Source organism: Peromyscus maniculatus, chromosome 10 (genome assembly GCF_049852395.1).
Source record: "Peromyscus maniculatus bairdii isolate BWxNUB_F1_BW_parent chromosome 10, HU_Pman_BW_mat_3.1, whole genome shotgun sequence".
Classification (NCBI taxonomy): Eukaryota; Metazoa; Chordata; class Mammalia; order Rodentia; family Cricetidae; genus Peromyscus; species Peromyscus maniculatus.
Genome location: NC_134861.1, coordinates 101,044,010 through 101,061,030, shown reverse-complemented (window position 1 = coordinate 101,061,030; position 17,021 = coordinate 101,044,010). Strand labels below are relative to the sequence as shown.

Below are 17,021 nucleotides of genomic sequence, written 5' to 3'. Positions count from 1 at the left end.
CAACAATTAGGAAAGAAAACATTTAAATGGGGGCTTGCTTACAGTTTTAGAAGTTTAGTTTGTTATCATCACGGCAGAGAACATGGTGGCATTCAAGCAGACAATGGAGCAGTAGCCCAGCCCTAGTAACATAGCTCCTACAAAAAGGCACAACTAATCGTTTTCAAATAGTGCCATTCCAAGATGACTAAGCATTCAAATATCTGAGCATTATAGAGGCCATTCTTATTCAAACCATCACATATAAATACACAGGTATTTGTATTTAAGTTAAATTCAGCAAACTAGTTGCTTACCTGCATTTGTTTTCTTTTCTAGTTCTGTCTTTGTCTGATCTAAAATCATATCTAACTGAGAGAGATGTATGGATTTATTTTCCCCATCTCGTTTAAGATGTATTATTTCTTTTTCCATTTTAGACAGCTCTTCTTTGTACTGATCCATCTCAAGTCTGGCTTGCCTAATTAAAAACAAACAATAGAACAGGTAGTTTGGAAACTTTAAACGAAAAGACTTGTCTCTGACTTTAAGTCTGTAACTTTTATTAGGTTAAATATCAGCAAAATCTCTACTCAGAATCTTACGTCACCTATTATAACTTTAAAACTTCTCCAACCAAAGTATTATTATTCTTTACACCGATATGCCATTGAAAACTAGGGCTAGCATTCTTTTCAGTCTAACTACATACAACTTTACAAAGTTTCATATATAACATTGAGAATGTTCGGGATAAGCACATGATATTTTTATTATCTGAAACAACAATAAAAAGGCTAAGTAATCAAATTACCATAAAGACCATATTACTCCTATGGAACCAGTAATTTTTATTTTTTAGGATGTCTTTTTTAGTTTTAAAAGTGACTAGAAATTCCTAGGTTGAACAGCTTTCCCTGTTACACAAATGTGGGGACTAAAAGACTATGAGGCAACACAAGCAGACAATAACAGTAAAAGTGAATGGGTCAGGTTTTCTAACCTTCATTCAGAACTTGTTCCAGCACAGACACTCCAGACAAAACAATATACTGAGAGGCAATTTCAAGTCCCTCTGTTAGAAATTTAGACTCCAAAAGCATATTCATTTAAGTATTGAATCTTTGAAACAGCACACAAAATTAGATATCCTTGTGGATGATGGATGATGGATGGATGGATGGATGGATGGATGGATGGATGGATGGATGGAAGGACCTTTGTGCATGCTAGGCCAGCACTCTACCACTAAACTATGTACCTAGCATACTGACTATTACATTTCTAAAATCCAAGGTAAACAATTCTCTACCAAGAGAATTGATATAAAATGGATAATTAGAAGAGAATAATCAAAAGAGACTGACATACAATGAAAAGAGCTGATACCTTGTCAGCACTAAATCTGAATAACAAAGATATTGTGGAAATTTTATAAAAACTACATATTAAAAACTCAAAAACTTGGGCTGGAGAGATGGCTCAGAGGTTAAGAGCACTGGCTACTCTTCCAGAGGTCCTGAGTTCAATTCCCAGCAACCACATGGTGGCTCACAACCATCTGTAATGATATCTGGTGCCCTCTTCTGGCCTGCAGGCAGAATACTGTATACATAGTAAATAAATAAGTAAATCTTTAAAAAAAAAACAAAACTCAAAAACTTAATCATTTAGTAAATGAACAATCACAGTTCTTTATGCCTCAAGTTTTAGTTAGGATAGCAATATATTTTAGCATAATATACTAAGCAATATACATAATAATTATTCAGAGGTAGTAGAAATGCCAAGAAAATACTTAGTTTGGAAACTTTCCACTAAAATATTCTTTGTTTTAAAGTCTTAGTATTGTCTAGACATAAACACCTTCATTTCTCTTCTGAGCAAGTACTCCTTTCTTGATAAAGTTGAGTAAATAAAGCATTAATAAATATTTAAGAACTTAAAAGTATTATCTATATAATCAATAATACCCAAATTTTAACTATAATCTTAAAATTTTTTTCTGGCTGATTTTAAACCCATTAATCTTTTAGAAACACTTCACTATGTGTGGGGCGTTTACCCACCAACCCCACAGCTCCCCAGAGTTTTCCTGAGTGTGAGCAGCAGGAAATATTAAATAGAAGGATTTATTGCGGAGAATCTTGCGGAGATAAACAGAAAATAAAGGATAGCCTCGAGAGGGCCTGGAACCTTTTCCAACGGGTGGTCTCTGCCCCGGGGTTTTTAGAGACACCAAGGGGTGGAGCAAAAGACCTCCTCCCCCAGCACAGCAAAGTGCAGACCATCTCAGACACCTGCACTCAGGCCCGTGGTCCTAATCATCCTCTATTCGGACCTGCTGGGTAAAGCCATGAGGAACCTGAGAACAGGCTCCCACAACTTTGTTGCCTCAGTGTTATTTAAAGGAATCAAGATTGAGATGAGTAATAGGACCAAAGAAATTATTAATACTAAATACTAGACTTTAGAAACTTGATAGTTATATAACTGAAGAATAAAAACCAAAAACCTTAGGGTTTCAGAGTATGTCTAACCTGTGTACTTCTGTAGCCTAGTTTCTTTGAGTTTCATTTTCCTCATTTTAAAAACTATAAATACTCCGTGGCTGATATATAAAATTAAATTTAATAAATTTAAAAAATGGAAAAAAACTATAATAAACACGTCATAGGTTTAAGATTAAATGAGTTAATGTGTACACCTAGAACAAAGAAGGTAGATGTTCAATAAATTGCTTTCTTTTCCATCTAAAAAACATTTCAAAAGCAGATCAAAGGAGACATACAGAGATATATGTTTAACTTTACTATTCTGAGAGAAATAAGTTTTCTAAATTGTAGTTTCAGAAATTAAAAAGAAAATACTAATAGTGGGAGCAGAGAAAACTCCTCATGCTAAAGTACGATTGTTCAAAAGTCAAAAAAGTAGGAGTTGACTAGTGAAAACCACTGAGGCACAAAAGGACATGAAAACAGATAAGTGCTAGTAGGGAATAGGAAGGGACAGGAGAACAGATGGTGAATGTGATCAAAATACATTATGTACATGCATGAAAATGTCATAATGAAACCCACTGTTATATACAATTAATACATGCAAATAAAACACCTTTAAAATAGGGATTAAAAAAGGAAGAAGCTTAATCCCAGCACTCGGAAGGCAGAGGTAGGTGGATCTCTGAGTTTGAGGCCAGCCTGGTCTACAAACCAAGTTCCAGGACAGCCAGGACTATTGCACAAAGAAACCCTGTCTCAACAACAACAACAACAACAACAAAGAAAAAAAAAGAGGAAGAAGCAAATGTTTCATTTGTTCCAGCGAAGGAGAAAGATGTCCAGTTGGTATCAAAGAGTTGGTAGAGTTTTGAAAGAAGAGGCAAAGGTGCAAAACCAATCTTCTATGAAGCTTAGCTTGCCATACAATATTAGGGAACACAAGACTATAACTTCTTTAAAGATGCTGGCATCAAGTAGTGTGAGTTGAATTTTGGGTATATGCATGCTTATGTGTTGTTGTGTGTATATAAATATACAGATGTACGTGAATGTATATGCACATGCATGTGGAGGCCAGAGGTCAAAGTCAAAGGTCTCCCCAGTCTCTCTTAACTTTACATACTTACTTATTTATTTTTGACATATAGTCTCTTACTGAATATGTAAGAGATTTTTATAGACTCAGCATTTCAGCTTGGTCAGGGATCCTCCTGTCTGTGCCTCTCAATGGTGTGATTACAGGAGCAGGCTACCATGCCCAGCTTTTGACATGGATGTTGGGAATATGAACTCAGGTCCTCATGTTTATGTAGAAAGTACTTTACCAACTGAACCATCTCCCCAGCCCCAAACTAGATTTTTAACTCTGTGATACATAAGCCAAAGAGAAGGCTAACAAAGTGATTTTAATGACTAACTTGATTTTAAGGTTAGTAAAGTATAGAGAGTCAAATATGGTGTCATATAGCTATAATCTCAGTTCTGGGGGAGCTAAGGCACAAAGTTGCTAAGTTTGAAGGTAGCCCAAACTACATCTTGAAGCCTTGTTACAAAAACAAAACAAACAAAAGCAAGCAAAGTTATCAGAGAATAACACAATAGTAATATTAGAAATGGTCAGCTCTATGGTAAACTCTGGGGATGTCTGAAACATGACAGAAATATAATAATCAGAGAAGAAAGCTTTTGAAAAACAAAAACTCAAGTCATAACTGACTCAGTTAAATGAATACTAACTAACCAGAGCTGGTATTGGAGAGAACAATAAACCAGGTGGCCTATAAATATCAGCAATAAGGAATATTATCCGATGGTATTAGTTCAGAGTACACATTTGACTCTCTGGTACAAGAACTTGGAGAAGGTTTTTTAGCTTAGAAGCCCACAAGAGAACAAGTAATGTCCTCAGGATAATGTAAGAGGTTTATTATAGTAAGAGAAAAGAAAAGACAGAATACAGAGGATGTCTATGAATTCTAGAAGGTACAATGGAAGCTTTCAGAAGTTGGCATAGGATGGGAGAAAACAGCAATGGGCCCTGGTTTGGAAATTTAGCATTTCTTGTGTTTGGCATAAATAAGGATAAAGTTAGAATGTGAATAGGCTTCATGGCCTCACTGTAGGGAAAAGGGGCCAGCTAAAGAAACCCACCCTGACCCTGGAACATAGAACCAGTAAGAAAAACACAGCCTGGATCTGGGACCCAAGCCAGTGAAAGAAACACTTTATCCCTGAACCCAGAACCAAAGAAACAGGCTCTGACTCTGAAACCAGTGCCAAGAAACATACTTTGTCCCTAGAATCAGAGCCAGTGAACTAAATATGCCCTGGCATTATAGTAGAGCAAAGAAAAAAAAAAAAAAAAGCCAGTGAAAGAAACAGTTTGGCTCTGAAATCAGGGCCATCTTGGTCTCTGACCAACAAAAGTAACCAATCCCTGAGCAGGAAAAACTAACCAAACTCTGAACAGAAAATCTTCTCCCTGGAGAAACCCCACCCCTAAGGAACCCTGTATAAACCACCCTGCCTGTTCAGTTGTGGTCTGTGCTACTCCCATCTTGGTAGAGGCAGCCACTCTCCTGGACTCCTCCTTCCCAGATAAATCGCTTTCTCAAAAGAGTGTTTGGTATGAAGATTTTCATCAGCTATGATGTCCCTTAGGGGGCTGAGCAAGGTGGAGCAGAATAGAAGAACTTGACTAAGACGTCTCTTAGCAGAATGAGCAAGGCTGAAGCAGAAAAAGTAACTTTTTGCAGGAGCCAGAGGAGACTGCTACATTTTTGCAAAGGTTTCCCCTTTAGCAGAGTGAAGCAAAAGAAGCACCATCTTGGGCTGGAGAAGAAGCAGAGCTCTGCTGGGAAGCCCCCTTATGTGGGGGCTGAGCAAAGCTCAGCTGTAGTGTCTCTCCAGAAGAGAGGAGTGGATTGCTATATCCTGCAGAGACCATCCCCCACCACACCCCAACTCCAGGTATAGCCTGACTCCCCAAACAGTCAGGATACCTTCCCCCCAGAGTTGTAACACTCGCTTACACTCGCAAAGTCACTAGTGGAAAGGCTGTAATTAGTGGATAGATACCTGTCAACACAAAAGAGAAATCTTGATGGGAGACGATTTCACTGGCACTGTGAGAGGAGTGTTTGGGTGGGAGCTCCACCTCAGCCCCTGGCACCCTGGCATCCTATACCAAAGAGTCTGGAATGTTCTGGTGGAAAATCCACCTCAACTCCCCTCCCCCATCTCTTTCCCCAAACCCACCCCTTCAAAGCCAGCCAAACACAGCTCCTCTCCAGAGAGGCTCAAGACCACTCCCACAGGGTATTTAATCTGCATCCCAGAAAACAGACATGTGGTTCTTCCTGTCTCTGGGCCCTGTCTCCTCTCTGAGGGGCCAGGAATCACCCGGGAACCCTTTACCCATTAAACCTGGGCTTTTCCAGTTTGGTCTGATTCAGTTTGATGCGTCAGCGGAGAGGCCTTCAGGGTGCAAAGACTTATCAAGGAGTATGTCTGGTAAAGTAAGTACTACTCCAAGCCCAAGGGCCCTATCTTAATATTCAATCGCTATCAATGAGAAAGGAAATCTGGGGACATAAGGTTTTAATTTCTGAATGTAAGTTCACACTTGACTGCTACTGGTATAAAAAAAGGTTGGAATTATGTCAATTCTTATTGACAAAGTGGAATCTAGATAACTATATTTCAGCTCACAGATTCACTGAGATGATTTTTGAATATCCAGTCAAAGCTGACAACTATTTTATTTATCCCACATACAAGCGGTGGCAAAACACACCTCTAATCTCAGCACGGGGGGGGGGGGCAGGTCTGAGTTTGAGGCGAGCCTGGTCTATAGAGCCAGGTGCAGAACAACCAGAGCTACACAGAAAAACCCTGTCTTTAAAAAAACAAAAACAGGGCTGGAGAGATGGCTCAGAGGTTAAGAGCACTGACTGCTCTTCCAGAGGTCCTGAATTCAATTCCCAGCACCCACATGGTGGCTCACAACCATCTGTAATGAGATCTGGCACCCTCTTTCGTATATATAATAAATAAATAAATCTTTAAACAAACAAACAAATGTGGGACTGCGGGGCTTGGGGAACCTGGAGAGAAGCCCTCCAGCAACAAATGGCGCCCAACGTGGGGCGCCAGATATTGATGTAACTAACTGTCTTATTAAATAAGAAACACAGAAACAATGTAAAAGAGAAAGCCGAGAGGTCAGAGCTCAGAGCTAAAATCTCACCCTTCCTCCTGCTGTCCCAGCTTCGCGAAAGAGGGCTACTTCCTGTCTGTACGCCTTTTTTATAGTATTATTGTTCTGCCTTCTCATTGGTTGTAAACCCAAACATGTGACGGCCTCGTCACTGTCTGAATGTACAGCCCCCTAGGTCTTAAAGGCATATGTCTCCAATGCTGGCTATATCCCTGAACACACAGAGATCTATGGGATTAAAGGCGTGTGCCACCACCGCCACACTCTTGCTATGGCTCTAATAGCTCTGACCCCCGGACAACTTTATTCATTAACATACAATCAAAATCACATTTCAGTACAATTAGATTACCACCACAAACAAAAAACCAATTAGGTTCCCTGAGAGTTCCCCCAGCGTGAGATCTTTGCCTACAACTTTCGGTGTTATTTGTAATTTAATACAGCAGTTGCTGAGTGCCTATAAAGTATAAGGATTTGTGCTAGTTGTCCCAAATGTTGTGGGGAACCCCAAAATAAGCTAAATAGGGTTCATATTTCAATGTAAGAAAGCAAAAGTACTATACTATAATACAAAAAAAGGATATAATGAAGGTTATGAGGGAGATCAACAAAATGCTGCAGGAACATAGGTTATGAAGAAATTAATTCCTCACACAAATATCTCACTGGATTATTATTAAACTCTGAAACTCAGACATTACTGATACAAAACTGAGAAGGCCAAAAAAAAAAAAAAAAAAAAAAAACAAGAAAAACACTACTATATTCAAATTTTACCTGGCAGTAGCAGTAAGCTCAATAACTTTCTGCCTTTTCAAATCTGCATCGTGTATGGCTGTCTCATATTTCTCTTCCATTTTTCTCAACTTCTCTGCTGAGCTTTCCCTTTGCTTCTGAAGCTCTTGTTCTTGCTTTGATACCTGGTAAGGCAGCTTTCAGTTAAGTGCTTAAATTCAATTACACTCCAACATTTTACAGAAGAAAAATGCTTTCATAAATATATCATTCAGTTTCAAGCTGGTGTAGTAGAATTTTAACTATAGCCTTGGACACTGGAAAGGCTAAAGCAGGAAGACAGCCCGAGTCTAGGAGCTCCAGACCAGTTTAGGCAATATAAAAAGACCCCATTTCAAAACTTAAACTTAGTATTAACAGTATAATCAAAATATAAACCAGGATGCTTTGAAACCATAAAGCATAACTAACTTCTTAATAATAGAAATAAGTTATTCATATATAACTTACTATTTTTATAGAAGGGAGCACATCTAACAGTAAAGTGAGAGTAATAAGAATTGAACAAGTCCAGGTGAGACTGGGTGCTTGCCTGTTAAAAGTGAGACCCTAAACTCAATCATCAGCACAACAATGAAGAAAAAGGAAAAAAAGGAAACAGGAAAGAAGGTTAAAAAATGAATAAAATAGTAAAATTTTCCCTTTTTATTATCCCAATTTGAAAAGTTCTTACTTCTCATGTCAAAAAAAGGGAGTGGGGGGCTGAGGACAAATTCAGACATATAGATATGATAAAAAATTAGAGTGTACTAAATAAAATAAAATAATTCATATTTTTTATAAATTGTATTTCTTTTGAAAGAAAAAAATGGAACATATATGAAAGAGATTGAGACAAAGTGTACAAGAAATAAAAAAGATTAGTCACTTTTAGTGCCAGCATTCAGGAGGAAGAGGCAGGTAGTTCTCTGTGAGTTCAAGGCCAGCCTGGTTTACAAAGCAAGTTCCAGGAAGCCAGGGCTGTTACACAGAGAAACCCTGTCTTATAATCCAAAAAAAACAAAAAACAAAAATAAAACAAAAACAAAAACAAAATTAGTCTCTCGTCTCTATTATCATATTGTCTAGGATTCTTTCAGTGAAATGATAACATATTTATTTTATTTAAACAAATCTTTGTTGTGGTCTTAGAGATTGACCCCACAGTCTTGTGTGTGCTATACAGGAACCGTACCATGGGCTACAATCCCATGACTTAACTGTTTAGTTCAGTAGCAGTTCTATTTTGGGGGTAAAGGGGTTCTTTTATTGTTCTGTTTTTCTAGTTCATTAAAGAATGTTATACTACATGTGTTATTCAAAATGGAGACATCAGAAAATGCAATAATTTGGATAGGTATTAAATTTAGATTCAAGAAAAATTCAGTCAAGAAGTCTAAATTATAATAAAATTTTATGGCATGAGAAATATTGCCATCTTAGTAGGGGATCTAGGTCTGATTACATTTTCTGTTATTTTGTCTTTTTGCCCCCTGGACCGAACCCAGGGCCTTGCGCTAAATCCCCAATCCTGGATTACATTTTCTTAATCAAAAATCTGCAAATGATTTTTAAATTCTATTTCATAAAAATTAAACTATTTTTAGTCAATAATATATACCTGTTTTTCAAGTTTAGTCTGAATATCTTCTAGCTCTCCATTTCTAATTGTCTCTTGCTGTAACATCTGTTGCTGTTGCTGAAGAGTATGCTGTAGAATAGCATTTTGCTCACTAGTCTCTTGAAGACTATGATTCTTTATCTTTAGCTCTTTCTGCAAACAATATATCTAGCAAAGATATATATATTCCTTGTTACAATGAAATGTTTCAAATAAAAAACAACAAATGTAAAAGCTATCTTTCTTAATTATCCCACTTTTCATGTAGCATAGTTGGTCATGGAGAACAGCATGGTTCATTATTCTGACTGGGGAGATGAATATAGGGTTATTCCTATAAAGGGTTATGAATACAGGAGATGTTAATAGGGTTTGCTCTTGTTTGGCATGATTTTTAAATGCTCCTATGCAATACATTGTTTTGGCAGGCTAGGATTCTGAAATATTTTCCTTTCTGAGAAGGAAAGCATTTTTATACTTATGGGCTGGTATCGTACTTTGAATGTAATTGGCCCCTATAAGCTCATAGGGAGTGGCACTATTGGAAAGTGTGGCCTTGTTGAAGGAAGCGTGTCACTGTGGGGGCAGGCTTTGAGGATTCTTTTGCTTAAACATCAGTGTCACAGACCACTTCCTGTTGCCTGCAAAATATAGGACTCTCAGCTACAGCTACAGCACCATGTCTGTCTGTACTCCACCATGTCCCACCATGATGATAATAGATGGAACCTCTGAACTATAAGCAAACCACCCCAATGAAATGTTTTCTTTCTAAGAGTTGCTGTGGTCATAGCGTCTCTTCACAGCAGTAGAACCCTAAGACAGCTGGTCAACTGTTCTTATGTGACCTTTTACTCTCAAGTCACAAAAGCTTCTTCTAGGTCAAGACTACAACACACCATCTCACATTTCACGTTACAGGAAGGAGAATGCTCTGTGCAACCCATCCCAGAAAGGAAAAGACAGAGGCAGCCCTGAATTGATATAGATGAACTTTCCCCTTTACAGATATAAAACCAAAATCACTACATAATAAAATCAGGTGATATTTATCATACTACATAGTGTTAATATTATAGTAGTTTATAAAATAATATTGCAGCAAGTTGATCCAGACTATTCATATTCTAATACATATAAGAATAACAATATCAACTATGAAACTTCACTACAAATATTTAAGATCTCTGTACGCTGGTCTCCAAAATTCCTTTAAAAGATGTCTTTAAGGTAGGTATGAGGCTGCACACCTAAAACTCCAGCCCTTAGGAGGCTGAGGCAGGAGAATTATGAATTAGAAGCTGGCTAGAGCTACATAGCAAGGCCTTACCTGTCTATGTGGGTGGATGCTGAGGTTATAGAGATAATGAGACAACTCTTAATGAAAGTATAATTTTTGTTTCATGTGTGTATACATGTAGAGGTAAGAGGACAACTTGGAGGAGTCAGTTTTCTCCTTCTACCATGTGGGTTCTGGGGATAGCACACAAGTCATCATCAGTTTTGGGGGAAGTATCTTTACCTGCTAAGTCATCTCTTCAGCCCTTCAAGAAAGGTCTTTAATCTAGTAACTGAAAAATTTATCTCAATAAAGTTTAATTGCTAAACCTATTTTTTTTAAAAAAAAAATAGTATCCCACTATGTAGCCATGGATGGCTTAAAACTAAGTAGCTCAGGAACGACTAAAATTTATCTAAAATTTATGCTCCTTCTAAGTCAGCCACCCAAGCAAGGACTGGAATTATAAATAAGTACCACCATGTCCCCCTACAAAGCTAATTCTTAATCCTTCAAGTAAGAACAAACAAAAACAAAATTTTTAAGTTTTGTCAGTACTAGGGAGGTAGAGGCAGGTGGATTTCTGAGTTTGAGGCCAGCCTGGTCTACAGAATGAGTTTCAGGACAGCCAGGATGACACAGAGAAATCTGTTTCAAAAAAACCAACAACACCAAAAAAGTTAAAAGTTTTGAAGAATTTTATACTCCTATGTCTAAAACAGTGCTTTAAATATTATTCATTTTATATTAAAATTACTATGTAATAATTGTAAAACTCTAACTCACTATTCTGATTCCCTAAAAAATAAGTGAATTTGAATTTTAAGGTATTCTATTTTATGCTATACTAAAAGAAAGTCTGTTCTTTAAAGAATATATAATTTAGAATTTGTTTTTAATGTCATATATATAGAAGTTAAACTGGTCTACAAAGTGAGTTATGGTACAGCCTATACTGTTAAGACAGAAATTCCGTCTCAAAAAACAAACAAAAATTACATTTAATGTAATGTATATAAAAATATACAGTCAAAGCATATTAAGGAGATGAGGATGAAACTCAGTTGACAGAGTCTGCCTAATGTGGTGGTTTCAATGAGAATGGCTCCCACAGGCTCATATATTTGGATACTTTGTCCCCAGTGGATGGAACTGTTTGGGAAAGATTAAGAGGTGGGGCATTGTTAGAGGTATCTCACTGGGGGTAACTTTGAAGCTGCAAAAGACTCAGCCATTCACCTGCCTAGGCTCAGTGTGCCAAGCTCTGCTGACTCCCCATGGGAGATCTTGATTTGAGGGATGTGGGGATGTGGGGTGGCTTGGGAGGGAGGGCTGGGGGTGGGAAGAGGGAGGAGGTGAGAACTGTGGGTGGTATGTCGAGTGAGTAGAAAATTTCTTAATAAAGAAAAATGAAAAAAAAAGTTAAAATAGTTCATACAACAGGTATGGTCACTGAAAATTAAAGATGTGTGCATAATGGACCTCATTGTATCTCAGAAATAAATTCACAGATTTATGGTCAAGTGACTTTTCAATAAACGTGGTTTCTCAGCCATTCCCAGTTTACTCTCTGCCTCATGGCTGTGTCTGAGATGAAGCTCTGAGCTGGAGACCCAGTGCCTGCCTGCTGCTGTGCTCCCTGCCATGCTGGTCAAGGACTCACCCTCTGAAACCGGAAGCCCCAAATAAATTCTTTCTTCTCTACGTTGCCTTGGTCATGGTGTCTTAGTATAGTAGCAGAAAACCTGACCTAGCATGCCCTGGGTCCATCCCAGAACCATGTAAACCAGGTATGTTTGTACACACCTGTAATCTTAGCACTTGGTAAGGAGAAGCAGGAAGATCATAAGTTCTATACCATTACTTATATAGCGAGTCTGAAATTAGCCTTGGATACTCTAGACCATTCTTGTCTTTAAAAAACCCAAATAAAATAAAGTATATTGAAAATACTATCACAAAATTAAAACAACAGTAACAACAAACACTTGAAAATTCTCCTAAATAAAAGAATAATTTACTTCTTCAGACTTCTTCTTCAGCTGTTTTTCAAATTTTTCCTTATTTCCTTCCAATTGATTCAAATGCAAAGCAAGTTCTTCCTTACAGATTTCTAATGCTGAATCCAGTTGTCTGACCTAAAGTTAAAAAAAAAAAAAAGCAAAATATAACATCAAAAAAAAAAAAGAAAGAAAAGAAAGAAAGAAAGAAAGAAAGAAAGAAAGAAAGAAAGAAAGAAAGAAAGAAAGAAAGGAAGAAAAGTCAAGGCTGGGTGTGGTGGCACATGCCTTTATCCCAGCCCTCGGAGGGGAGAGACAGGCAAATCATGTGAGTTCCAGGGCAGCCTGATCTACAAAGTGAGTTCAAGGACATCCAGGGCTACAGAGAGAGATCCTGTCTCAAAAAAAAATGACTTATTAATTAATGAATACTTATTGTTTATACAATATTTTACAGATTTATCTCCTGTGGGGCGTTTACCCACCACCCCCACAGCTTCCCAGAGTTTTCTTGAGTGCGAACAGCAGGAAATATTAGATAGAAGGATTTATAGCGGAGAATCTTGCGGAGATAAACAGATAGAAAATAAAGGATAGCCTCGAGAGGGCCTGGAACCTATTCCAACGGGCCCCGACTGTCTCTGGTCCAGGGTTTTTATAGAGACGCCAAGGGGTGGAGCAAAAGACCTCCTCCCCCAGCACAGCCAAGTGCAGACCATCTCAGACACCTGCACTCAGGCCCGTGGTCCTGATCATCCTCTATTCGGACCTGCTGGGTAAAGCCACGAGGAACCCCAGAATGGGCTCCCACAGGTCCCCCCTTCTTAATATATAAAAAAATAACTATTAATGGCTTACAGCAATCTCCATAGCTGTTACACCTCCCAGTATGGGAGTAAAGGATGATATAAATGGCATTTCTCTTTTGAATTAGGTCCAAGGTGACCAAAGCAGTCTTAGCTGCCTCAAGCCCTTTCTAAACCAAAACTCTTAAGGCGACTACAAACTTAAAGAATCCCTTAGCTTCATCATTACCATTAACAGGTTAACAAATATTGCTATACATAGTCACAATTCTCTCAATCTTACAACTCAAAGCAAACTCTTAACAGAACCATTTGAATTAGCATATATGGTGCTATATATAGTTAACAATTTTCTCCGTCTTACAACTTTAACTCAATCATTTGAATTTTCTTGTTAACAGAACATAGGAAAAACTTCGATGTATTTACATCAAACTTAAATATTTTCTTAACTCCACAAAACCAGGGTGCATTAATATCAATAGGTTTCTGCGAACATAATTCAATCTCATAACTCCTCCTTTTTTTTATAATTTTTTAAACAAAGTCTGAAACCTAGTTAGAGGAACCCAAACTTATCTGTTTGAACAGTTCCATTTGTAACATAAAACCAGTTCCATAAGTAATTTCATTTTTACATAAACAGTTTCACAAAACAACTCATAAATCACCAGTTAATAAAGCATATACGCATACACAAAATTGCATCTTGATTCTAAGTAGAAATACATTTCTTCATTTAAACAGTTTCATTTTTAACCCAATTCCAGAAAACCGTTCCTAGGTCATTACTATAAGTAAGCTCAAAATTGTCCCATTGCAATGAAATCTCTATTGTTCATTTCATTTAAGTACCAAAATTCAAATGATAAATATTGGTACTAGCCTTCCAAATTTGAAGAAATCTATAACCAAAATGTTTTTGTAATTTTATCTCATTTTAAGTTCAAAAAGTTCAAACAAGAAATAAATTCTGGTATCAGACTTTCACTTCCAAATATGAAGAGATGTTTTTCAACCAAAACTTTTTGCAGTTAATTTTTGTTCAAACAAGCGTCTCTGCAACTTTTGTTCTCACAGACAGACCTTTTTAGTTATAGTAATATTTTAAACTGCACCGTTTTTGCTGTTAGCTCAGGTTTTTCTGTGTTGCGTTGATATTCCATGGATCTCAGCCGCGGATGCCTTGTGCTGGTTCTGGCCTCTGCCATTCTTAGCTTTTTAGTGGCTTCTGGAGCTTTTGAAACCATTTAGACTGTCTACCTTGCAGTCTACAAGGACACTATCTCCTGTGTCTCAGGTGTTTTCACCATATACATTAATAGACTCACACTTAACATTTACACTTTTTCACAAACTCACACATGTGCTTAAGCATAAACTCACTTAACATTACACATTTTTACAAACTCACATATTAACATCTACTTATTTATACTTTAAGGAAACTATAGAACTACTTTAGCAAATATATTTCTTATTAATTCTTACATATACCATCTTATTTCTTATTTAAACTTACATTTACAACTAGCATCTTACAAGCTTATTACTATATGTCTTAAGACTACCTTAGATACTTCTTACAAGCTTATATTCTTAAAGGAACTCTATAGATCTATTTTACAAACTTATATAGGCTACCATTAGCATATATCTAACTTAGCAAACACCTAAAGATTTCTTAACACAGATATAACAAGACAATTTCTACAAACTCATATATCTTATTTTCATTTTTCTACTTCTTACTCTTAATTATTATCACTATCTCTATTATAAAGATTCTCTTAACTAGACAGGAAGTACATATATCATTTTTAAAGTTTACAGTTTATAGTTAGCTTTGTTATAAAGCACTGGGATTTAGTGAGTGTTGTCATTATAGAGTTGTGATACTTGTTGATAGGGGATTGTAACATTCTCGGGACGAAGCCACACTCTAAAGTTGCCAGTTCTCTCAGCCGTTCCAGACCGGCAGAGATGCACTGTCAGTGGTAGATAGTTTTTAACTAGAGGCTGTCCCTTCACCCAAATTCATAATAGTTCCCCTAAATGCCTCAATTCAGACAAACGTTTCTATCACAGCAGTATTTTTGGTTCGTTCTACCAAAAAACTTCACACTGAGGGTGAAATTACCACATTTAGCTTCTGTAAAGCTCTTCACCAATACTGCATAGCTATTAGGTGGTATTTTAAGGATTTTAAAGTGACTTGTTTGCTCTTATAGGTAGCTTTTTGTCATCCAACTGCCGTAAAAACTTTGCATGGCTATTAGGGTAAATAAGGCATTTTACCAACGGAGCCCCAAACCACGAAGCACCTAGTTCCATATCCTTTCAATTTTTCATTGGAACTGACACTTAAACCCTTAGACAACTTTTCCCCTTTTTCTTTTTAAAGGCTGTATTTTAAGTTTACCATGAATGTATTTTCGAGTTGACAAAAGTGTTTCAGGGCAATGTCGCCATCTTTAGCGGAAAAACTGCCTTTCCCAGAATGCATTTCCCTTATATCAGTCCATAATAATATCAGTCCATAATAATATCAGTCCCTTATATCATTTCCCTTATATGAGTCATTTCCCATAGTTCTTTTTGGGCTTGAGAGTCAACGGACTTGCTTACAAATTCTTGCCCGGAAAGTTTGAACAAAGTCTCTTGCCTTTGCAACGGGAGATTTGAACAAGCATTTTACATTTTCAGTTATGGAACATTGGGAGGTTTCTATTCTCCTCAGCTGGCTTCAACAGGTGTTTCAACTTCATCAGCCACTGGCCCCCGAATCAGAACCACACCTGCCTCGTTAGCCGGCATTGAGGCTGGCATTTCTGATAGCAGCTTTCCTCGGGGCTTGTGTTTGTTTTAGCCAGTCAGTGAAAAACAAGATCATTTACAACAGCTTTTCCATAGCTCCTTCAGAGATTTTCTCCCACTGATCTTATTCTCATTTTGCTTGTTCCTTCCCCCCCCAGATGCAGAGCTTCAGGTATCTATCTGTGGCTCTGTACCTCTGCTAGCTGCCTTTGGAGGTAGGGGCTTTTTTTTCTCCCCCTGAATCTGCCTCAAACTCTAGCAGCTTTGTCAGGTCATGCATTTTCTGGGGAGGAATCTGTCCCTTCTGTTTCTTCAGAGTCTTTCTCCCAAACAGTTCCCAGTTTGGTCTCAGTTTATCCCCTCTACCCCAGAAAACAGTTTCCGACACTAGAGCGGTGGCTTTCCCTGCTACTGAAGGTAGGGGCTTTTTGTCCGTTTCTGTTTTCAGGGTCTGTGTGGTTTGCGTACAGACTGAAAATCTAACAACGGAGGTTTTTGCCATTTCTCAACTCCCATTAGGACAGGTGTTTTGCCTCTTTAGGCCTTCACCTGGCCCAGTCCCTCAGTGGGTTGTGTTTGCTTGTCTGGGTGCTCAAGGACAGAGCTTATGCCAGAGGCAATCACCCCTTAGGGCTACATTCCCTCATCTCAGGGAGTCAGTTGAAACAAAGCTTTCTCAAAGAGGTGCTTTTTCTGACAGAAAAGAAAGCTTTATTTCTGGATAGTCCGGTCTTGCCCTGGCTGGGCTCTTTCCCCAGACAACATTCTGACTCAGCAGCACGACTGCTTCAGACACAGTTCAGCTTTACTGTTTTCAGTTTCACTGTTTTCTGTTTTACAGAAAGGTCCTTTCTCTGATAGGAAGCTTTTTCTCAGATTTCTTTTTGCAGTTGTGGACCTATCAACCCGGGACTTGTAGGAAAGCAGATAACTGTGTCGTTCCCACCAGCTTTAGCTTTGGTTGTTCATTAGCAATCTTCCCTGGGTCCTGCACCTTCCTGCCTCAGCTCTGTGCTCCAGGA

The 17,021-nt window shown here is 37.9% G+C and overlaps 1 protein-coding gene across 5 annotated transcripts in view; it reads right to left on the bottom strand.

Moving 5' to 3' along the window:
• Ccdc18 (coiled-coil domain containing 18) overlaps positions 1 to 17,021 on the bottom strand; it is a 126,104-nt gene that overhangs the window by 33,897 nt on the left and 75,186 nt on the right. For all 5 annotated transcript variants that reach the window (XR_006061704.2, XM_042257819.2, XM_042257818.2 and 2 more), the window contains 4 exons: positions 12,398 to 12,514; positions 9,098 to 9,265; positions 7,480 to 7,622; positions 297 to 460 (listed from right to left, as the gene is read on the bottom strand). Coding sequence is in view for 4 of the 5 variants with exons in the window: in XM_042257819.2 (XP_042113753.1) it covers positions 297 to 460; positions 7,480 to 7,622; positions 9,098 to 9,265; positions 12,398 to 12,514 (592 nt within the window). In the remaining variant the exon portion in view is untranslated. The remainder of the gene's footprint in view (positions 1 to 296; positions 461 to 7,479; positions 7,623 to 9,097; positions 9,266 to 12,397; positions 12,515 to 17,021) is intronic.